The 24,180-nt window shown below is 36.8% G+C and overlaps 1 protein-coding gene across 4 annotated transcripts in view; it reads left to right on the top strand.

Annotated features, from left to right (window-relative positions):
- Positions 1 to 24,180, top strand: part of Khdrbs2 (KH RNA binding domain containing, signal transduction associated 2) — a 396,449-nt gene that overhangs the window by 351,485 nt on the left and 20,784 nt on the right. For 2 of the 4 annotated variants that reach the window (XR_007590495.1, XR_007590496.1), the window contains exons 9-12: positions 5,432 to 5,603; positions 7,568 to 7,623; positions 13,008 to 13,157; positions 22,666 to 22,766. Coding sequence is in view for 1 of the 4 variants with exons in the window: in XM_050134757.1 (XP_049990714.1) it covers positions 5,432 to 5,529 (98 nt within the window). In the remaining 3 variants the exon portion in view is untranslated. Of the gene's footprint in view, positions 1 to 5,431; positions 6,397 to 7,567; positions 7,624 to 8,676; positions 9,214 to 13,007; positions 13,158 to 22,665; positions 22,767 to 24,180 lie in introns of those variants that run through there. The other 2 variants (XR_007590497.1, XM_050134757.1) reach the window with 2 other exon arrangements.

The raw sequence follows: 24,180 nt of genomic DNA, 5'->3' as shown, positions 1-24,180 counted from the left end.
CTGATTGACTGGTGGCTGCCTGACTTGCTGGCCCCTGCCTTCTCCCTCTCTTTCTCCTTTGTTTTCTCTTCTCCCTGGAGCCTAGATTCCTCCTCCTCCCCTAGAGGTGACACAATCTGAGCCAGCAGGGGTGGGAAGATGGCTCAGTGAGCTAATGTGCTTGACACACAAGCCTGCCAACCTGAGTCGGGACCCTCAGAACTTAAGTGGAAGCTGTATGCTGTAGCAGTCACACAGTTGCCTATGATCCCAGTGCTTCTTCTCTAGGGCTGTGCAGAGAAGACTCAGTAGATCCCACTGAGCCTAAAAGCCTGGTTTATCTCCAACAAGATGAAAGACAAAAGCTAACATGTGAAGGCTGATCTCAGTTTTGTACAGGTTGCATACCCAGAAATAGTGAATACGCACACACACACACACACACACACACACACACACACACACACACACCAGAGCCTCACTACCTCATTGCCCTATTTGCTAAGTTTTTACATCGGGTATATTTAAGATTTCGATTCTATTTTGAATTTTCCACTCTTAATTAGACAACTTAAGGCAGCATCTGCCTATGGTAGAGATGGTGAACTTTCAATTACACTGATAAGCTTAGAAAAAAAATAAAAGGCTACTTTTCACTCTTGATGAGCTGCGTCAAGATCTTCTGAGAAGAGGACAAGTGGTGAGGATGAATGAAAAGTTCACTGGACACCACACCCTAGTTTGGGGGTACACAGTGAGATAGTACTGTGGATGGTTAACAATAGGGTGCAAGAGCGGCAATTGTATCTCCAGAGCAACCAACAGAGGAACATGGAAACACAGTCCTTCAGAGCAGATTATGGAGCTTAAAACCTGGTTTTTGTTTGTTTCTTTCTTTGTTTACTGAGTTCTATGCTGAGTGTCTTTCTGACCAAACACTGTATAATAAGAAAAAAGAGTTGTGAAGGAAGCAGGGAACTAGGAGCTGAGTTTCTTATCAATGAAGCAATGTAAACATGCCTGTCTTCTTCACTGAACTAAAGGGAAGAACTGTAACTTAGTACTTTATATTACTATTTGGTTCTCCCATGTGTTGTTCCTCATGCTGTTCTCATGAATTTTCAAGTCTGTGAACAAATTCCTCAGCTTTTGATGAAACTGGACCAACATTAAACTAGTTTAGACTCAAATGAGACAAGCTTCTCAACTGTGTTTAAGCACCATTCACCGTTTTATTTTCTACCTTCCATAGGGTTAATCCTTTCTTCAGCTTAGTCTCCTTTTTTATTGAGATGAGACCTGAGCTCTAACAAGAAGATACTTAATTAAAACCTTTAGGTCCTCTCCTTGTAGAAGAGTGAGTCACCATAGACTCTTCTATCACTGGCATAGAAAGTTTGAGCTATGCAGCAAATTTCAGGCAAATCTGAACTACAACATGAGCCCCTTTCTCAAAAACATCACACCATGCCAAAGTAAAACAGCAAAGGGACAAAGCTGTTTCTTCCCCCAACTAAGCCCACTGGTCTTTACTGCCCCTGTCCTCGTAGTTTAAAGGTAGAGGATAGTCGTCCATACCTTACAGGAAAATTGTGAGCTTACTGATGATCTACGAGACTGTGGCTGGTCCTCAGAAATTGATATCATGGCTTACTAAACCTGCAAAGTCTCTAAGATTATCATATCCTTTAGGACGAGCTTGAAAGCAACTAGCAAGTATGTATTTGAAGGGAGCTTTTCTATGACATGGCCCAGAGCAAGGATAAGTCTTACTCGGCCACATAACTATGTTTCCTGATACCCTAAGCAGATTTTGACAAGGGTGATTGGTTTAGGTTCCCTGTTGGGTTAGTATCTTCATCTATGTGAAAACCTAGGAAGAACCATCTAATGGAGAAAAGGTGCATTCAGACTCTGGGTTTCAGAGTTTCAGTCCATTGACGATCATGGCAGAAGTGACGGCAGGTAGAAGGAATGCAGGCAGAGAGAAAGACTGGAAGGGGGCAACGGAAGGATTTATCTTTCCAGGGTTTATCCTCACTAACTTATTTCCTACAGTGCATTCAGCTATGACTATATTTGTGGGTTAATCTGGTGATGAAGATAAAGTCCTGATGAGCCAATCAAATCTCAGGAGCCCATTCGGTTGCGAAGGAGGCTTTAGCAGTGTGACTTTTAAGAGGACGGTTCATGTCCAAGCTACAACCCTTACTGATGACTTTTGAATATAGATCTGCAGTGTAACACAAAAGAACAGCATGAGCAGCCATTTTTTTATTGTAAGTTTAAACCTCTCCTTCCCCCCCCCCGGCCCCAGGATTTTTATGTGAGTTTCAGAAATGCAAAGCTATATCTAGAATTACCAAAGCATGGACACATTATCTGAGCCCTCATGAAAAAAAATCTCTGTGACATTTTGTTAACTGGTTCAAAATTAATGTACACTGAATGTGATGTTTTATATCTACTTCCTGGAGCCCAGATATTAAAACTCTACCTTTCCGTGTACTTTAATGGTACCAACCTTTCTTAAGTGGCCCCTCTTGCCCGTGTTTCATGCACACCCAGAAACTAAATGTTTAAAGCATCGGGAACAAAAGCCCAGTTTTGCAACTTTAAAAGTTGTCTAGCTTTTTTCTTTCCCACCATGAATGCTCCCCGAAGTATCTAGTTTCATTGCAGAAAGGAGAGCAGATTATTATGGTCTGCATGAGGCTTCGTGGGCCTGAATCTGCTGAGCAGAGCATTTGAGATGGGGAAGTGCAGGTCATCTGAGAAACATTTAGTGCACAGGAAGAGTAACCCGAAAGGTTTACACTCCAGCCAAAGTGAAGTGTTTCTCAAGGACACTGATTCGCATGCAACTTACATGAACTCAAGGCATTCTGGGAAGATCAGTTTATGAGGTAATACATTACTCACTCACAAAGAAAAACAAAGAGTAAGTTTTTATTTAAAAATCAATATCTCACATATCAATACACAAAAATCAAGTTAGCAATGCCTCTGCTTGATTTCTTTTGCATAATTGGCTTAAAAATTCCTCCCTTCTTTAGTAGCACCGTGGATTTATATGTACTTTACATTTCAGTTGTTCTACTATGCTTATGTCTTTGTACAAAGTCTCTTTCCTTATAGATCTCAAAGAGCACTTTAGAAATAAGGCAAGATGATACAATATAATCAATCTAGGAAAGTCTTTAGAGAAAGGATGCTTTGGGACACATAAAATTCCACCTGAGTTCACTGTGAATTTGTAGATTTGCTCAGAACAGTCTCCTCTTCTAGATGACTCCATGTTGGATTTTAATCTCAGTTCAGGTAAATGATGAATGTTAGTGGCTCCCTCCTCCCTGCTCTCCTGAACATTTTCCTAAAAGACTAGCTGTAAATGTGCCATAATATTTGAGGTTTTACACACGTTCTTCCCTGAGTCGTCCTTGACTGTGTTCATAAGCAGAACATAGGATAATGGCATGCATCATAATAAAAGGTTGATAATACTTTGGTATCCATAGATAAATATGAATCATTTTATATTTTATAAATTCTAGGGGATTCTAGTCATTTCAGTGTGGTAGAAATATACTTAGTGCCCTCTCTGAGAAGTAATTTGCTACTCATTTACTCTATAGTCCAGCTCGTGTTTCTCTGGATGCCAAGAGCACCGTGTCTGCTCCATTATTTACAAAAGACAGACAGTTTAAAGCTTCGCGGCAAGGATATTTTTAAGTGGCTTTGAAATAGCATCATGGGACTAAAAACAATTGGCTGTGAAGCCAAACCTTGTACTAAATTTGAAAATTTTTTGAAACCCTAGCATCTAGGAAATAGATTCCTAGAGGAGCAGCTATCCACGTGGATTTCTAAATACTATACCTTTATCTTTCTCAGCATCCACCAAAAGGGGTCTGTGCTACCTCCTCCCCTCTCTAATTTCTGATCTTGGCTCCTTGGAGATTTCACAGTTAACTCAGGTTAGGATCACTTTGTGTGTGTGTGGAATGTAACGCAATGTAAGATAATGCAATGCAGAGTCTTCAAACTCACAAAGGCACCTACAGTGAGTGACATGTGTACTCCAGCAAGGCCACATATCCTAAGCCTTCGCAAAGAGCATTGTCACTGTGGACCAAGGATGCAAATGCCTGAGACTATGGGGATCATCTCATTCCAACCACCAAAGTCTCAAATAGGGAACACAGACTTCTTGTCTTGACTATCAGTTGTCAGATTGATGTCTCCATGACCATCTCAGAAACAGCTATGTAGACGCAATCTTTTTCACATATTGATATATGATGGATTGCTTTTACAAAATTGAAGGTTATTATCTTATATTGGAAATTAAGATTTTCTTGTTCCTTTCTAGAAACTTTTAAAAAAAAAAACTAATTGCAAGGAGCCTCATAGGAAAGAGGACCTGAACCAGTTGCCCTTCGTGGGAACTCCTCAGTTGATATTTTCATTTATTCTATATGTCTGGTTTTACAAGTATGTTTTTTTTCCCTGGTACTTGCCTTCTCCATGCCTCATGTCTGTCTTTAAAGGAGTGAATTCTGAGTGAAGTACCAAGCTATGCTAGTTTCTGGAATCACATATTGTCCTAATAAATCCAATCATAAGCTATGGGGAGGAAGAACAGGTTCATTTTCTGGGAAAACAGACTTTACAGTCTCTATTTCCCACAGCTACCAAAAACTCAGCTGCCTTTTGATTTTTTGGTTTTTGTTCTAGGGGAATGGGTATAGGCTATGTTCCATGTCACAGAAGACTCTTTGTCATCTCTTAAGACCCATTTTTGTTTTCTGAGTGTCTTATGGGAAAGAGGATATGAGAAATCTTTCTGTACCTACACACTTACTTCAACTTTCTTTGCCCTGTGGGCTGCTCATCTTCCACTTTGTCTAAAGACGCTTATCCTAGATCTCAGCTCTGAACCAGATGAGAGTCACTGAAAAGAGACAATACACAGATCCTGCACTGCAGAGTGTTTCAAGTCATTGGCTTGTGGGAAAGAGAATAGGCATTTGTTTTGTTTTGCTTTGAGTCCTATTTGAGTCTCAAAATAATCAGGGACTAAGAACAACAGGTTTACTATGTGCACTTTGTTTTAGAAGTTTGTATCGAAAGATTAAATGACCAGATTGCATTTATACCCTTTTTGAAATGTTGTAGTATCGAAATCTAACACGTTATAAAATGTTAATTTATCTTAGTACTTAAACTTTCTCTTCTTTGAAAAAAAAAACCCAAAAACAAAAAACAGGGAGGTTTAATTCAGTTTGTACATATCCTTGGCATAGACTTGCCTTCGGAAACAGTTCTAGGCATTAGCTTTCATTGTTGAGATCATTTTATTATCGTTGCGTTAGTTAACCATTGTTTCCTGAATGACTTTATCTGTAATTGTGAAGTGATGTTTATGTCACTATCTTTCTCTTACTCATAGCAACAGAAGAATGGGCCACAACTCGCTCCAGCCTGAAGGCACCACCATCAAGGTCAGCCAGAGGGGGATACAGGGAACACCCCTATGGTAGATATTGAAGGTCCTCCTCACCTGTGACCTCCTCAAAGACAGTTCATAGCCTCTGGTCTCCACATAAACAGCAACAAGACAAGTAATAGTTCTTTTTTTGTTTGTTTGTCTTTTCTATCTAGGGACATCTGCTCATAATTCCCCCCACCTATTTCTTGTATTCCCCCTATACTGTTGACATGACAATGACGCTAGGTATTATTTTACAAAACAGACTGCAAAACTCATTGGCAAGCATAGTTTATAAACCACTCAGTAGGATGAAATCTCTTGATTGTTTTTTTTTAACTGTTGTGTGTAAAACGCCTTTCCCCTTTTTGTTTTAGTATTATTTTTCCTTTTTCTTTTTTGTAAGAAAGAGCATGAATCTGTTAGCAGATTTTGAGTCTCAATCAACTAACAGAACCTTTGTTTAGGGTTGATAAAAGACTGTAATATGATTTTGAACTAGCTGATAATAAAGTTGTAGATAAGATGTTTTAACCTGTCTTTTAATATCTGTTAGTTAGATGGAGATGTTCAATATTAAGTTGTAAATTTAATTTTTAAATGCTGTTTTAATGGGGTTGAAAAGAAGCAGCTACTGTATGTATGTAGCTAACTGAATTTGTTCAGTGTTTTAACCTGTATTTGTTAAAAAAAAAAAGAAAAAAAACCACACATAAAGTTCCATGTGTAAGCCTCTCTAAATAGGAACCACAATTTGTCAAATATGTTTGCCATAATTTGTCAATAAAGCTGAAGGCTTTTGTAAAAACTAAATTTGGAATTCCTTGTTTTCTAACTTTAAATGCCTGCTTTATTTCTTCTTCAAGAGATGCCTAAAATGGTTTCTATTTAAAAATTACAAAAAGGAACCCAAGCCTGTTTTAAGATATCTGTGTAATACTTAAAATGTATTAATAACTTTTGGTTGTTAAATAATTTAAAAGTTAACAAACTAAACTGTTACATGAATCATGGTTAGTAAACACTAATGTATAACATGTTAATGGAAGAAATGGATTTAGAATAATAAATGGATTTTAAACTATCCTCTAAGCTCTATCTTGCTAAACACAAATTCTGATTGACTTGTTTGCACTAGCATGTCTCTCGTGAGAAAGAGTAATGGAGTATAAAGAGGTAAGATTACCACTTACCACTGTCTAAATGCCTAGTTCTTCAACCTTTGAGTTTCCCCGCACATTAAATATCCCATCCAACATGTAAGCATTGCGTAGATTCTTCACGTTATTGTTTTCACTCGAAGGAGTGCGTGGACTTCATTTGCGTAGTTTCTAACAGTCTGTTTGACAAACGAACCATCAGTGTCAATGGCTAGTTGTTGCTATTCAACCTCAAAAAACTCTATTTGTAATTTTCAGTGCTAAATATCACCGCCCTTGAAGGCACTTTAGAGGGCTGATATTTCTTTTGAGACTATCAGACTTGATGGCTGATGAGTATTAAGGAAATATGTCGCAGGACTCACAGGATGACTTAACGTTAAACAGGTAACACTAATATAGTCACTGTAAGTTTGCCTATGCAACAGCAATGTTAAATCTTCTCAGTTATTAAGTTCCTGATAGTTAAAAAAGTAAACCTACAAAAAATATAACAAATAGGTCTATAGGCTATTAAAACAACTAATCAACATTAACTAGAGGCACCAAAATTATTTTACAATATATAACCCTCAAGGTAATAAAAAGAACTAAAATTAGCAATAACAGTAATGCAACTCTTGCTAACATCAAACGTAAGCTAAATTTTGATGGAGAAAAAGAAAGCGAAAGACTTGATAGTAGGGATGGATACCAAAACTACTACTCCTTTAAACATAGTTTTTTTTGTTTACGGTGGCTTTTTGTCAATGTGATTGGTTTACTTTTTTTGCTGCTTATCAGCTGAGGCATTTTGCTGTTTAGTTTTTGCAGCTGGAGTTGCATGCTAATAGTTTTATGAAGTGTGTGTCTGTCATCGATTAAAGTTGTTAACATTTGCCCTTTAAGCATGCTGCTTAGTTATGTTTTCGTCTTCTATTCTTTCTTACTATTTCAGGTACGCACAAAGAACACATAAGTGGTAGCAGATGTGATGGGCTAAGGAGGATAAAGGTAAGCAGACCGTTGTCATGTTTGACATAATCTTTACCAAATTACAACACAGCCTGAAGCTATAGTAGCAGGCTAAAACTCTAAAAGCCACGTTTTTGTATACTTCCAAAAGCTTAGATTTTTGTTAAAGAGCTGACCAATTTTTATCTTTGCATAAAAGATAAAGCTTGACAGTCAGCTAGCATAGTTTTCTACAGTTACTTAAGAACTTGTCAAATGAACTAAGAAGTAGTGATTAATATTTAGCCTTTTTTTTTTGCAATGAACTTGTTTTCTACAAACTAGTTTCTCAATTGCACCATCACAGTAGTAAAACTTTTAATACTCTAAAGACACAAAAGCAGAAAATCTTTAAGAAGGTTTAGGGGAAAGATAAAGGGGTCCAAATAATTAAGCCAACCACTGCAACCCTTTTGGCCAATCAAGAAAACACCACCAGGGCTTTCCCAATTGGATCTTGTTGTTAAAAAAAAAAAATTGCTTGTTAAAAAAAAAGGAAGGAAGGAAGGAAGGAAGGAAGGAAGGAAGGAAGGAAGGAAGGAAGGAAGGAATGAAGTAATTAATTAATATAATTAAAGAAAGAAAAAGAAAAGAAAAGAAAAATGCTTGTTTCTCAGCTGCCATTTTATTTGTTAGCAAATAGTTTATTAGTTAGCAAATATTTCCTAGAGGAAACTGAGGCCTAACTTCTATACCCAAGGAGATGAAAATATTAGCCAATAAACCAGAGTAAAATCAAAACATAGATGGTTATGAAATCCACAGGCTAACCCCAGGCAAAGAGTACTGAAATGACTGTGTGCAATGTCCGAGGAAGGACTAAAAGCCCCAAGCTTTCTGTCTCTGATCATTTTGTTGATTTGTGTGGTTTTGTGCTTCTTAACTATATAAATATTCATTCTTTGGGTCAAGTTTCACAGGGTGCTAGTGCTTGGGATGGGTTTCAGAACGTGGATGGACTGGAAAAAAAAAAAGAGGATACTCTATTCCAGGGGGAGGAAAAAGACCTTTGGGATGGCAATGCACTGTTGTAAATGCCTTTTCAACCCACAGCCCAGGAGATTTTCGAGTGAGCAGTGCCTTGCAGGAGTGCAGCAAGGAGGGAGGGGCATTAGAGAGAAAACATCCTCAGGGAAACAAGGTAAAAGCCCCTTGGAGCCATTGGCAATTATTGAGCACGTGTTCTTGTAACGTGGTTTCTCCATATTCAAGTTGTTCAGGTAACTACGGAACACTATCTGAGTTTCAGCTCTAGGTCCTTTGTAGACTCAGACATTCAAAGTTACCGAGGAAAAAAATTATTTAGAATTAGAATTCTAAATGTTTTTATAAAGTACATGGCAGCAACTCAGAATGAGATACCCTGCTTCTTTGAACCAGCAGTGGGGTTTGATAACTTGAGAGCACAATGAAAGAATCCCAGCCATAGTGATACACTAGTCCTTATGTATATGTGTTCATTATAATAATCTAATTGTTCTTGTAGATGTATGAGCTAGCCTGACTCTCATTTATTCTATAGCAGGATTACCTAGCTTTGGACACCTCAATCTCAAGCAGGTCCTGCTGGTAGCATGTCTTCCAGAACCTCTCCCAACCGTCTTGTGGAAGATGCTGTAGAATGTTTCCCTTGACTTATTAGAAAGAGCAAGGGCCAGGGCGTTTGGAAGAGCTGTACACACGCGTAGGCCTTCTTCAGAAAGGCAAGGAGAATCTGGAAAACATGCAATCATCTCCAGAAAGTCAAGGATCCATGCTGACTATGGTGCAGAAATGTCAGTGGACACAACCAAGTGGAAAAGAGAGAACAGTTGGTCCCTGCCACCTCCAAGACTCAAAATCAAATCACTGAATGAAAAGGAGGGAAATAATCCCTTGAATTATACAGGAACTCAAGGCCTAAATTGGTTGGGTGAGCCTAAGATTATTTTTTCCTGCCTAGAAGAATTTGTAGAGTAATGTGAAATCAAATTAGGAATAGAAAAACATAATGTTGCATATACATAGCTGATTTTTTTACTGAATAATTTTCCAACTCTTTAAATAGTTAGAAATGAATACAATGGAATTCTCTGGAGCCAGGGAATGAAAATTCTACTAGTTTAGAATGACAGTCTTTTACCCAGTGTTCCAAACAGGATGCTTCTCCCATACGCAACAGAAAGCTTTGCTGAGTTCCGCTGTCAACATCCTATCTGCTCTGAGGAGCACATAGTGATAGCTCATAAATGTAGTAAATATTTTCATGTCTGAAACCACATCATGCATGGGGTGGAATTTCGAATCAATCTCTGTGCTTTCTGTTTACATACATTCTGAAGCTCTCTGTGAACTTATATATGGATTCCTTCGGACAATGAAGTTTCCATGAATGAACTGACAATCCTACGACACCTGGGTACTCGTTAAAATACCAATTCTGAGCCATTAACAAAGTATTTTTAATAATAATAGCATTAGGTATTAAGAAACTTTTGTGCCTGCATTTGTCCAAGTTTTAATATGTTCAAGCTTAGCTAAATTAGAATCAATTTGTTTACATTTGAGAACCTAGCCAGTGATTCCAAGTCTTTGAATACTTAGATAGTATTCACCTTTAGTTTATTAATGGACCCAAAGCCATTTGGCTTGATAACAACTAAACTAACCATTTTTAATGAAGTTGACATAAAATGACATAGAAACATTTTTGGAAATTCAATAGAAGAAGTCAATGTTTTAGAAATATGTTATTAAAATAAGGCCTTTACTCCTTTAGTGGTTCATTTAAAATCACTTGGGCTTGTATTTTCAAAACCACACATACCCTTGGAAAGAAATCCTTTATAGCCTTCTCTCTGAGTTCATCCAACATAGACATATTCAGAGTTTGATTCTGTCTGGCTTTGATGGGAATGCAAAACACTGGTCAGGAGTCTGAGTGGGCAGAACGTTCAGGTTCAAGTTCCGATACGACCTGTTAATAAGAATGTTGTTCGCCATTCCAGCAGGCTCCATGGGAAGGCATACTTTTTACGGAAAATATACTGCAGTAAATGTGTGGGAATGTGCAATTGTAAGGCATTTTATAAATTAATTCTGTATAGATTAATATGTAATATAGGGCAGAACATCAAAAATAATAGCAGTAATCATACTACCTTTCGGTTTTAGTCACACATGCCAAATATAGAACCAGAAGTTTTACATAAACACAACTATTAGACATATATAATTTTAAATAAAATACCTAGAATAAAGTTCAATTCTGTAGAGCAGACATTAATTTTATGCTGCTAATAAGAAAAAAAGGGAATATGGAAAAGAAAGTTTTCTTTCCACTTGCTATTGTTATTTTTACTCTTTTATTGTTTGAGAATTTGTATTTTTAACAATTAAATGGAAAGGGGCAAGTGAAATGGCTCAGAAGTTACAAACAGTTGACATTCTTAGGAAAAGCTTGAGCTTGGATTCAGGTATCCAAGTTGGGGTCCTTCTCACCCTCATGCAACTCCAGCTCCAGGGGATCCAAAGCCCTTTTCTGGCCTCCATGAGGACCTGCATATTTCTGGCATTCACTCACACAGACACACACACACAATTATAAATAAATTTAAAAATAATTATATAGAGAGTCATAATTTTGAAGAAATTTGATTGGAAATGTGGAAACCCCAAACAAATTTATTCTAATGTCTCTTCTGTAGCAATAAAATGAATACCTTTTGAAAACACACTGTAGTGTTTTTCTTTTACTTTGAAAGGCATTTTTACTATGCTATTTCCCCATATATCATTCTTCTAAAATGCCTGACTCCTTGACTGAAAGATGCAGGTGAAAGCATCACCCGGTTGTCGCAAAGCACGGCTGCAGCCTTTTGTAGAGCCGGAGATTCCATCTACCGTCTAAGCTCCATTTGACACTATGATAAAACTCTCACATAATTAAATGAGCATGAAAGCAATTCCAGGCTTTTGTTCTGCAATCAAAGATCAGAACTCGGTTTTTTTTTTAAAAAAAAAAAACATTTAGTGTCAATTTCAACACAGAAATAATTCTGTGTAGCCATACAATCATGTATTAAGATCACAAATGAGGGAAACAGCCCATCTTGAACACTCTTTAAAATTACTCCAAGGTAATATGTCCCATTTGTCTGGACATTCTGATGTCCTGATCAAGAGCTGATCTGATAAACAGCGGTGTCACTGGCTGACATACACTAGTATTCTACATCTAGCTTGGAGGTTAATTTCCTGGCTCCGTATGCAGAATATATTAGTTGGTTCTTTAAAGATTGTTTACAGCGACAGAGGAAAGGTCACTGGACTTAATATGCATTTTACACTGAGTATTTTGTACATGGTGAGGAGAGGGGTTGAGAGGAAATAAGATGTCTGGTTCCCACACACTACACATCTTAAGAGGTTCAGGTTTATCTTATTTACTCACGAGAGAGAGAGAGAGAGAGAGAGAGAGAGAGAGAGAGAGAGAGAGAGAGAGAGAGAGCGAGCAAATATTCCTTTAAATATGGTTGGCCAGCTACACATCAATAATGCTTTGTTTCTGACCCACCGTGCTCCACTCTGCAGTAGTATAGAATGAATTATTTATTTACTTAAGGGAGAGACTTGAGAGAGATGCCTCCTTTTCTCAGCATCTTCCTTGAGATAGGTCCCCAACTAGTTTTCTGACACCCTAGTGTCTCTTAGGGTACCTTAGACTGGTGGTGATGCTTACCCTCCTGTCTCACTCTGTCTACCTCATGTGGGAATATCGCATTCTCTATCCTGTAACCTCATAGCCTGCCTTTGTGAAGAAGTTCTTGACATTCTCTGAGGTCACAGTGACACTCCTTTCCCAATGCCTCCTGTCACTTTCTTAGTAACACGTGACATAGGAAAATGACAAGAGAGAAACTCAAGTTCTCTTCCTGGGAGAAAGGTTTGTGAGATTATGTACCAACTCTCACTATTTCTTTCTATTTAAATTTATCCTAACCACAACATAAAAATGGGTTTTTTTACATGCTAATGGGGCACAATATAATAAATTGGTGCATATTATAGTGTGTAATGCTTAAGTCAGGACAAACATATCTATCAGCTGAAGTATCTTGTCTAGTGATGAAAACACGGGAAACCATTTCCCTGGCTTTTGGAAATGCACAGGAGCATGGCTGTTGTGTGCAGTCACTGCCCTGAACCGTGACAGCAGAGCATCTTGTTCCTGTCCACACATAACTTAGCAAATGCTGATATATTTCCCCAACCCTCTCATCCCTCAATGCAGCGCTCAACTTCTAGGAGATCAACCATTTGCATTCTACACATGGTTTTAATGCCTGTTTTATTTCACCTCATGTAATAATCTCTAATTCCGTCCATGTTGTTTCAAATGGCAGGATTTCATTCCTTTGTATGGCTGAATAGTATGACTGAATAGCTATGCATATGGACGGCATTTACTCTACCTGTTCATCGGGTGATGGCCATGTTGGTATTTCCATGTCTTGACTACTGTGGGTAGAGCTGCATTGAACACAGGAGTGCAGGTATTTCCTCAACATACCCATTTTATTTTATTTTATTTTATTTTATTGGTTCTACCTGGGAGTAGGATTGTGGGACTGTACCATAATTTTATTTAGTTTGGGTTCAACTTTCACAGTATTTTATATAATGACTGTGTGAACTCATATTACATAAAAAAGGGTTCAAGGGTGTTCTTTTTGTTTGTTTGTTATAATAGTCCTACTTACTGGGTTGTGATAATAGTTCATTGGGAATTCATTTGCATTTTCCTGATTAAATAGTGCTGGAGAGCTTTTTGTCATATATCTACCAGATATATAAACAATGTTTTATTTATAATTTGATTTATCTTTTAAATTGTGTGTGTGTGTTTGTGTGGAAATACACATGTGAATATAGGCAACACTTAGAAGCCTGAAGAATCATAATTTCCTAAAATTGAACTTAGAGGTGGCTGGAAGCCACCAGAGTTGGCTGCTAGAAATTGAACTTGGGTCCTCTGAAAGAGCATTGAGTGTTCTTAACTGCTGAACCATCTCTCAGTCCACCCCACCTTGGGGGAATGATATTTAAATACACATATATCACACTTTCCTGGAAACTTCTCTGGGATTCTTTTATCATTGATAACCTCGTAGTATACATTGAATTATTAGCTGTTAACTATTTGTCTATTTTTAATATTATCTCTAGTGACCACTGAAAATTATTGTCTACAAATAGGGCATATTCGACAGTGAATGGATAATTTTCAGAAAAGCTTTATTTTGTTTTATTCTGCTCTTAATGATTCAATTTCACAATTGTTAAAATAACGTGTAACAAAGTTGGTAACAAAGAAAGCCTAATATAAAATTCAGATGTATATTATCACTTCTTCACTTCTTCAAAAAGACAATTTTTGAACTTTATCTTCTTTACCTTCATTTTTTCTCTTTCTCGGATGCTGTTTGTTTATCTTAAGATGCTAGTAAATAGAGGTTTGGATTTAGTAGTTTCATTTGTTCATAGCAGATCACATTATGAAGAAAAGGCTGCTCTCAAATTCCTGTTGAGCAAAGGCTGGTTGCAAAATCATGATGCCCCTGCCTCAGTATCACACATGCTTGTGGACTACAGTTGTGTACCACCACAAGTGGGTTAAATGCACGGAACTGTAACCCACAGAAGTGAGCTGACTTTCAGTTTTAGAGGGACAGAGTTATCTAAAACCCAGTCTGCTAAGGTTAATGTATATGTGAGGATGAATGCTGTAAAAACTGGCAGGGAAACAAGGAATGAACTGGAGTGTGAACAAAATTATTTTAACTTTCTCAACTGCAGTTTTGTCATAGATAAAATAGTCATAATAATAGCACTAGCTCGCAGCATCCTGAGATGAAATAAAATGATACAGGTGACTGTATTTCCTCCCAGATTTACTTGCTATTTAGTTACCTCAAATTGGTACTTTTTCTTTGTCGACAAATTCTAAATGCATGACATCTTCATAGTGTGCGTCAAGTGTGCAAATAGAATTTATTCAATATGAAAGTCTTAGAATCCAAATCAGTTTTTTTGCTAGAAACATTTAATACACTTTTTAAAATATTCTAATTGTAATAATATTAATATTCATCTGGTATATGCTTTAGAACAAAATTTTGAAATTATTATATTTATTCCTTAGCCACATATGTCAAATAACTAATGAGAATTATGATATTTATATTCATAAAAATCCTATAAAATGATATGTATACAAATATATGAATATGTTCTGTGTGATAAAATGAAGGTAATTCCAGCAGTAACTTGGTTCAATTATTATATTAATAATATAAAGAAAATGGCTGAAGCAATAATGGATTACATAATACAAGTTATGGTTTAACTGTCTAAAAATACCTTCACTTATTTTCTCAACATCCTTACACATGATGCAGATAGAACTGGGTGGAAGTATTTACTTTACACAAACCTATAAATTAATGCATCTGACTGCCAGCCTCCAGTGACCAGAAAGAATCTATATGTTGATCTATAGATCTAGAATCTATATGAGGTTTCTGTCCTGCCTGGTTCCACAGCCATTCAGTCCCAAAGAAACACACAGAGGCCTACATTAATTATAAACTCGTTGGCTTAGTAGCTCAGGCTTATTATTAACTAACACTTATATCTTGCATTAACCCATAATTCTTGTCCGTGTTAGCCACGTGGATTGTTACCTTTATCAGCGAGGTATTTTCATCTTGTGTCCTCTGTGTCTGTGTGATGACTGCAGACTGAGTCTTTCCTCTTCCCAGAATTCTCCTATTCTGATCATCCCACCTATACTTCCTGCCTGGTTACTGGCCAACCAGCATTGTATTAAACTAATAAAAGTGACAAATCTTTACAAGACCATTGTCCCACAGTACCTACATCTAAGTACACAAGCCTTCTTGATATAGGCATATAATAAATAACCTAGTAACATAAAACTTCACTAAGAGTGAAAGTAAACTAGGAAATTGTGGGTCTCAAACCACAACCATGATCACTTCTTACTGAAGACATTCTTTCTTGTATTGGTGTGTTTCTATGTTAATTCCTGCAAAATAGGGTAGAATTTCCAAACATTATCCCCTTTTCTATCAGACAGTACAACTGAAATGTGCATCATCTTTTGTTATAGTTAAGATACCAAAATAAAACTGTGCATGGAAATAATGAGCAAACCAAGTTTAGAGAGAGGAGCAATAGGAGTCCATTACAAACGCACAGTAAGGGGGAAGCAGAGTCTCATCCTGTATCCCTAGAGCAGGTGTTGTCTCCAGGCTCCAGCAAATGCAGGTTTTCATTAAAGACCATATCTGAATTTCCTGTGTTACCTCAGCTGGCTTTATACTCTTGGCCATAAGATCTTACACGCCTGCCAAGTAGCTGGAGCGGCATTTGTGTGTTATGGTGCCCAGAACAGAACAACTATTTACCCCTGTTTTCTTAGTTCATTGAACTTGCCCTTGTGACATTTTTTTTTTTACAAATTTGAAATTTTTCTGAGTACAATATTGAGAAAGCAATGCAAATTGGTGCCAGCTTCTCACAGTTTTTGGTAATAAAACTCACCATTTAGAAAATTACAAATAATGTATGTGGCAACTTTGGGCTGCAAAGATTAAAAGACAAAACAAAATTAAATCTAGTCATTGCCAGGTCCCACTTTCTGTCTCACAACCACCTGTAACTCTAGTTTTATGAGATCTAATGTCTCTTCAAGCCTCTGTGGGTACTGAACCATGTGGGCATTCGTGGTGCACAGATATCATATAGGCAAACCACAGATAATCAGAAACACTCTTAAGTAATAAGAACAGAATCAATGAGTGCTGAGTCTGTAGGTATCTTTCCCCACAGTTACTGGTATTTTCACAGCACCACAAGTATTTCCAAGCAATAGTGCCCATCCATTGATGTTTTCTGTCCTGTGACTTGATGCAGTGTATGGCGGTACTGCCAGCTTTGACTCTAAAAAGGGTTTTAATAAGAATCCATTGCTTATTTAATACGTTTATATTATTGATAAAGTTTTTAGATTTTTGTGGTAAAGGGTTAATTGCTATAAAATTTCTTGACATGTTAACTTGGTACCAAACATTGGGACAGTTAATTCTCTAGGGTTTAACTCTAACTTCTTAATATCTTATTTTTTAAAAAAATATTTATTTATTTATTTATTTATTTATTTATTTATTATGTATACAATGTTTGTCTGTCTGTATGTCTGCAGGCCAGAAGAGGGCACCAGACCTCATTCCAGATGGTTGTGAGCCACCATGTGGTTGCTGGGAATTGAACTCAGGACCTTTGGAAGAGCAGGCAATGCTCTTAACAACTGAGCCATCTCTCCAGCCCCTTAATATCTTTATTTATATATATATTATCTTAATATAATTAATATTTTTAATTAATATAATATAATATCTTAATATAATTAAGTTCTTAATGTTTTAATATCCACATGACTTACAGTATTGGTAGTTTTCTACCAGTAACTGTGAGATCTCAACACAATTGGTACAGAAAATAAAAACAAATAACACGGTATGAACAGGCTGTGACTAGATGAAGGACACTTATTAAACAGTGGTCTTGTAAAAATCTATAGCTGAAATATATTCAGTGGAATATATTTGCTAAGCAGACAATATCCTTAGCTTCCGCCCACTGAAGAGTAGCATCAGGGGCTATACTTCTGCTTAATTATCTCCAAGAAATATTTGGAAAGAACAGCCAGCCTTCACCTTCCTCATCGCAAGAATTGGTGTCTCCTAGGAAAAAAATATAACTTGTAGAATGTAAACTGGGATACTAGTCTAAGCTGATGGGACGCCATTATCAAGTGAATACTGAATAGGCACTTAATGCTTTGGCTCTGACTTTTTCATGTCTTATAGTCGTAGGTAGCATCTATGATTTCTGAAGATTATCGTACTTATTTGAATGTAAAATACTAATGTTCTATGTAGCCTTGCTAGTACATGCATATATTTACAAACATAGGATTTAATACTTTAAAATACTTCTAAGATAATGTAGAGTGTCTTGATTGGTATTTGTCACCAACCTAGACGTATGGAAAGAGGAAATCTCAACGGAGGAATTGCCTCTTGCAGAGCAGCCTATAGATGAGACTATGGAAATTTTCTTGAATAATGGTTAATGTGAAGGACTCATATCTCTGTGGGCAATGCCATCCCTAGGAAGGTGGCCCTTGGGTGGATAAGAGAGAAGGCTGAACAAGCCATGGGGAACAAACCAATAAACAGCATTTCTCTAGGGCCTCCACATTCCTGCCTTGAGTTCCTGTCATGACTTCCCTCCCTGATAGAATATAAACTATAAACTGAAATGAACTCTTTTTCCCCAGGTTGTTTTCTCATAACTTATCTCAGCAGTAACAAGCAAAGGATTACAATGAGTAAAGAAGGACAAGTTGTCTCTTGTGGAGAAGGCAATGCATTTTACAAATTATATTTTTTCCATTTATTTATTTGAGAAAGCGCATAAAACAAAGGTCGAGTTTTAGAAGTCTGTTTTCTCCATCTGCCATGTGTGGCCCTCAGACTTGGCAGCAACTACCTTGACCCACTGAACTGTTGTGCTAGCCTGCAAGACTGTTTTTTAAAATCTTTATAGTTAAAAAATAAGATTTTATGAAATTAAAAGGTTCTTTTAAGAAAACTCACATGAATTCTACATATTGAGAGTTGGTGTGAAACATTTCCTCTCTGATATAATTAAACTTGTCATTTTTTGCCAGTGATCATGTTTTGTCTGCACGTATGTCTGCTGTATTACTGTGGGCATATGGTTTGTTTCCTTTTCTGTTAAAAGAAAAAAAGCAGCATATGTAAGAGGTTTTAACTTTCTCAGGTTCCAGGAGAAATCTTATTTCCGAACTGAAAACAGGTTCTTGAATTTAACTCATTTTACAGAGCTTTGGTGAGCTACATACCTCCGGGCCTGGTGTCTCAGGACCTCACAGATTTCTGGTTAACCACTGGCGTCAGAAAATGGACTTTTTTTCTGACACCTGCAAATGGTGACTCAAATTCATGCATTTGTAATGAGATGGCCCTTGACTTTCCTACACCCCTAACTCTAGAAAAAGAGGGATCTAAGAATAAATGAGAGAGATTTTCATTACCTGGTCAATGTCCACGACAGAAAAAAACCATATACAGTTTTTAAGATAGTCTAAACCACAAGCCAACATAGAATGATAGACCATGTCATAATGACATTTAGGAACTATCTAATTGAATACCATTTCCTTCTCTTCTGAAGTTGATTTATTTTTGGAGATATGATAATATGTTGCAAACACTTCATATTTTCTGTATAATTGATGTCTAATTGGAAAATAGTGTATCTATGAATACCTGTGATCAGACTTCCTTTCAAAGGGAGGGTACTGGAAACTTCTCTGTTGCAAGGTCACAGAGTTAAAAAAGGATCTTCTTGATCTTGAACTTTCCTTAATAGTAAGTCTATGTGTGTATCACACTCAAGCCAAGTGCCCCTCAGAGCTTATGGAAGACAAAACAGAGCTCTAGAATAAGAGAGACGGGGGTGGGGGGGGAAGCATTCACTCAAGAAAATGAAAGCAAAACCCTACACAAACCCTGGCACAAAGTAAAATCAGTCCTATGAGGAAATTTGTAGCTCTAATTGCCTAGTTTTTAAAAAGACTTCTAACCTGGTAATGGTGGTACACGTCTTTAATTCCAGCACTCGGTCTGGTCTCCAAGAGCTAGTTCCAGGACTGACTCAATTAGAGAGAACTAGAGAGAAACCCTGTCACAAAAAAAAAAAAAAAAAAAAAAAAAAAAAAAAAAAAAAAAAAAAAAAAAAACAAAGGGAGGGTACTTTTTATCTCCTTGAATAACTCTGAATGATGGTGCTAAGCTTCAAGTGGAGATAATTTAATGGACTTATCAGGTGATACCCATGACTGGAAGATCACTGCTCAAGTGATCTGCATATGTAGCATGGTTCTGGTTTTAGTAAGACCCACACATGACATAAAATTATAACTGTCTGATTAAACTGAATGCAGGTTCCTAGGCATAGTTATTATGTATTTGTAATTGCCCTCAACATACAGATAGGAAAACATGATTTGAAAACAGAAATTTTAGTACCAGGCAGGCTGTTAATTTGTTAATGGCTATGTGATCAGATGCAATTAAACTTAAAGTCAAATTATTTAAGTAAAACAATAAGTCATGAAGCTGAGTGTGATGGCATACACCTATAATCTTAGCAGCTGGGAACTGGGGGCAGAAAAATCGTGACTTTAGCTTCAGCAATGGTTACACAATAAAATCTTGTCTCAACAAAAAAAATAAAAAAGAATACTTTTTATGGTTAAAAATAAAAGTTGGGGCTAGAGAGATAGATAGCTCAGATGTTAAGAGCAGTGACTGTTCTTCCAGAGGACCCAGGATCAATCTTAGCACCCACGTGTCAACACATAACCATCTGTAACTCTAGTCTGAGTGGTTATAATGTCCTCTCCTGGCCTCCACCAGCACTAAATATCCATAGAGTGCACAGACATGCATGCTAGCAAAACACTCATACATGTAAGTTAGAAATGCTAACATGGAAAAGAAAAATGGCTTAGTGAGTAAAGGCACTTGCTTTTCAACCTGACCTTCTGAATTCAACCTTAGGGACCCACATGGTCCTTCACCAGCCATCCTCTGAGCTCCACACTCGCACTGTGTTCTGTGCATATGCACACACACAAAATCTTAAAAGTGTAATGCAAAAACACAAACAACATCTTGTATTGCCAAGAATAATGCTTTATTATGTCATTCAAAGGATACAGGTCTTCTCAGAACTTACATAAGTAAAGAAGATTCTTCAGACTTAAACCAAACATTATATGCATAAAATTTCTTATTTACACATCAGGGATTTACATGACCCTGACTTTATTGCTAAGCCAGAATTCTACTTTAAACAATAAAATTTAGAAAAAAATATTAAACTAGTTGCCTATCATAAATAAAACATTTGCTAAGTAGTCCACAAACATTGAGCCATTTTTCAAGTTTTTCAGTTACAGAATTAGCATTTCTTACAGGTGACCCAGGTGTCATATTTCAAGCAGTACACATACAGTATTTCAAACATACATAGATCTGATCTACATGGATTGTAGAAAAAGACAAGATCTCCTTGGTAGCATGGGGACCTTGGGAGAGGGTTGAAGGGGAAGGGAGAGGCAGGGAGGGGAGCAGAGAAAAATGTAGAGCTCAATAAAAAAAATCAATAAAAAAGAGTACATTCATATTAACAGAATGTCTATAACATAAAGCATTTGAACATTTGCCAATAACTCTAGCTACAGTTAACAATAGCTTATGGTTTTTGTTAGAATAATAAAACGTAAAGTTTATCCCCAGTGTGTTTATAAAGTATATTTAATATTTTAATTATTAATATATAAAATCAGCCATAAAGTATCTGTGATAACATGTTGCATTAATTTTAACTGGAGGGAAGATCAAGAAGTTATTATTTTATTTCTCATCAGTTTGTATGAGAAATGCCCAGAGAATGTGCTCAATAATTTTTTTTTTGCTATGGAAGATCAATAGCTTTAAAAATAAACACATCAATTAATATATGAATTAATACACAACAACATGCAGAGTTAAACAAAGTATATACAGTGGAGGTACAAGGACTTGCTTTAACACGCGTGTATATGTGAGATAAAAGTAAATAAAAATAAGCCAATTGCTCAGGTGACATGTTCCTCAATGCTCTGTATGTAAAGTTGGCAGACTCATTTGGAACAGTAACAGGTATAAAATCACCCTTTTAACTGTTGAAAACATGGAGATTTGGTGTTAACAATGGGAAAATACATATTTGTGACAAATACCAAAAATATAGGAGCTGAAATAATCAAATTATAATCAATTCAACTGCATGTATTTTAATTCAACAGTGTCTAGGAAATGCCAAACCAGCTCAGAAATGAACAGCCTATTGTCCCAATGTCCCAAGCAGTCAGCTTTGGTCAGGAATATCAAGTTTGTCATTATTCAGTTATTTTCATAGTGTGAAGTTGGCAGGGCATCTTAAATTTCCCTTCCATCAATCACCATTTCTGAACATCCTGTTGATGGATGAAAGCAGAGGACGTGAAGAAGAGGAGAGCCACAGCTTTATTTAAATATATTTGCAGTAGCACTCGCTCATGCTATGTGTGATGCAATGTTACACTTAGTGTACAGAGGGTATGTGTTCTCTTTTTCTCAGTGTGTGATGCATTTCCCCCATGAATAAGGATGGCCAACTAACTTGGTCAGTTAATTAACAGCTCTAGTGTGAGAGACATCAGAGACTGTGTATTAGAATAAACAGAGAACGAATGTAGTTTTTCCCGTTCAAATAATATAAGATTTGCTTGGGAATTGGCCTGACATACTCTTCTCTTCAAACAACCATTTTAATATTCGGTGTTAGTGCAGCAAAGCTCAACTTGTATGAGTTATTCCTTCATGTTCGTCTTTTATTCCAATTCAAAGCAAGAACTTTGAATATTGATGCGCAATATTTATCATATGGTTGAAAATGTTAGGTCCTATAAGAATCCTGGCAGTTTTAAAGAATTGCTGAAGTTTCATTAAATTTAATTAGTCCCAAACAATCTATGAGAGTTTATTCCTGTGTAACTAAGGAAAGCAGCATATGAAGATCACTGGGCAGCCACTAAGTAGGGTGCTTGTTTGGTGTTGGTAAAGACATAAAGCTTGGTGCCCTGTAGAGAAAGACAATGGGGTCTCGTGATACACTTGTCCACTGCATGGTACTAGTGTTAGGTCAGTTTCACTGGCATGACAGTCAACTGAAGTGAGAGCATGCTCAAGTCTAAAGGAGTCATCTGTTTCCCATCATGTCTTAGCTGCTTATAAATATCACTGTTTGTGCCATGCCTTATGCCAATGACTAATGTTTGTCATTATCTTCACTCAGACTCATAAAAACTTCCTCAAGAGAGACCAATCATAGCTAGAATGATGGTAGTCAAACTGTTTTCCTACAACATGGAATATAAAAGCACTTAACTATAAAAGGTGAGATGGATTACTTATTTTGTTTTGAGTCTGTCTGACAACTCCTGCTTGTGGTTAAATTTGCTATGTGGTGAATTGAAATCCTATACGTGAATGCCTAAGAGATGTGGTTGATTTCATAATGCTTCAAAGTTACTCCATTCATCCAAAAATGTAGTCGATGATATATTATAGAAAGCCCAAGAGCAAGGATAAATCTGACACCGGTTGGTTGGAGGTTCAGTATTTCTAACGGTGAGGTGACCCTTCATCTTCCATTTGTGATTTCACTTATGACCTCCGTTATTAAGGTGAGGGTACAGTGTTCATTGTGAGCCCATGCAGAAATGTTTAAATAAGTGAAACAGCTCTTTGCAACATATGGAAGCTGAGTAGTGCATTAAATTATTGTCATGCAAGTGGAAAGCTCATGGTTTTATTGTGCACTATAGCAACATAACAGAAATATATTGATTCTCATTTGTTCATGGCTTTTAGGTCTTATATCACCAGAATTTGAAGTTATGAATTCTTGAGTATTAGAGTAAAAAAAGAAAGCAAAAATGAGTCAACAAGGATATGAATTTTGCTGAAAGAGCATGATAAATGTTTGAACCATTTTTGACAATAAATGGCACAGGAGACAAAAGTTCGTGTGGAATAAAATGTCATCTGTCATACCTGATAGACATTTATAGGGCTTCTGCTTAAAGAGTTATTGTGGTCATCTTTCCAGGTTTTGCCTTTTTAGGTTACAGGAAAGTTCAGTTTTGTTGCAAAGAGCCAGCATGAAGGCACTCAGTTATTACCTGTGGAATAATGCGAAGCTGAGCAGAGTGAACAGAACGTGATGGGAGAGGGCCATGAGTTCCCTCTTGAAGTTCTAATTGTCTCTGAAGCAAAAGGAGGCATGAATGTACGCACTGTAGATGGAGTATACATGGCTTTTAGTTTACAGTTGTTGGCCTGTTGTCAATCTGACCAGTACCACCTTTTCCTTCTCAAGGTTTTCAGATGCATGAGAAAGTATGGTAGCCTAGGAACAATAATAAAAGGCTACCAGTATTTATTACCCATTTATTAAATATTTGCAAATTGCTAGAGACCTTGATATGCTTTTAATGAATAATGAATTCTTTATCATAACCCAATAAAACATCATTGACTGGGGACATAGTGCTCAGTGGTAGATCATCTACACAAAGCCGTGATTTTTATGTAGAACACTGAAAAAAAAGGAGAAGCAATAATGAGTCAAGTATTTTATTATTCCCATATAACAGTTAAAGAAACAGAATGAGGGAGATTAAAACAGCACAGTGTGTTCTCAGTGGGCAAGCCTAGATCTCAACCTACAACAAAAGATGGCATGTTCTTTTCCTAATTACCAGCTTGTGTGATTAATTATTTTGCTTAACATGTTCAAATATTATTA

Source organism: Alexandromys fortis, unplaced genomic scaffold, assembly GCF_014885135.2.
Source record: "Alexandromys fortis isolate MF-2015 unplaced genomic scaffold, M_Fortis_MF-2015_v1.1 scaffold_20, whole genome shotgun sequence".
In the NCBI taxonomy this organism is placed as follows: domain Eukaryota; kingdom Metazoa; phylum Chordata; class Mammalia; order Rodentia; family Cricetidae; genus Alexandromys; species Alexandromys fortis.
This window is presented reverse-complemented; position numbering and strand designations above follow the sequence as displayed.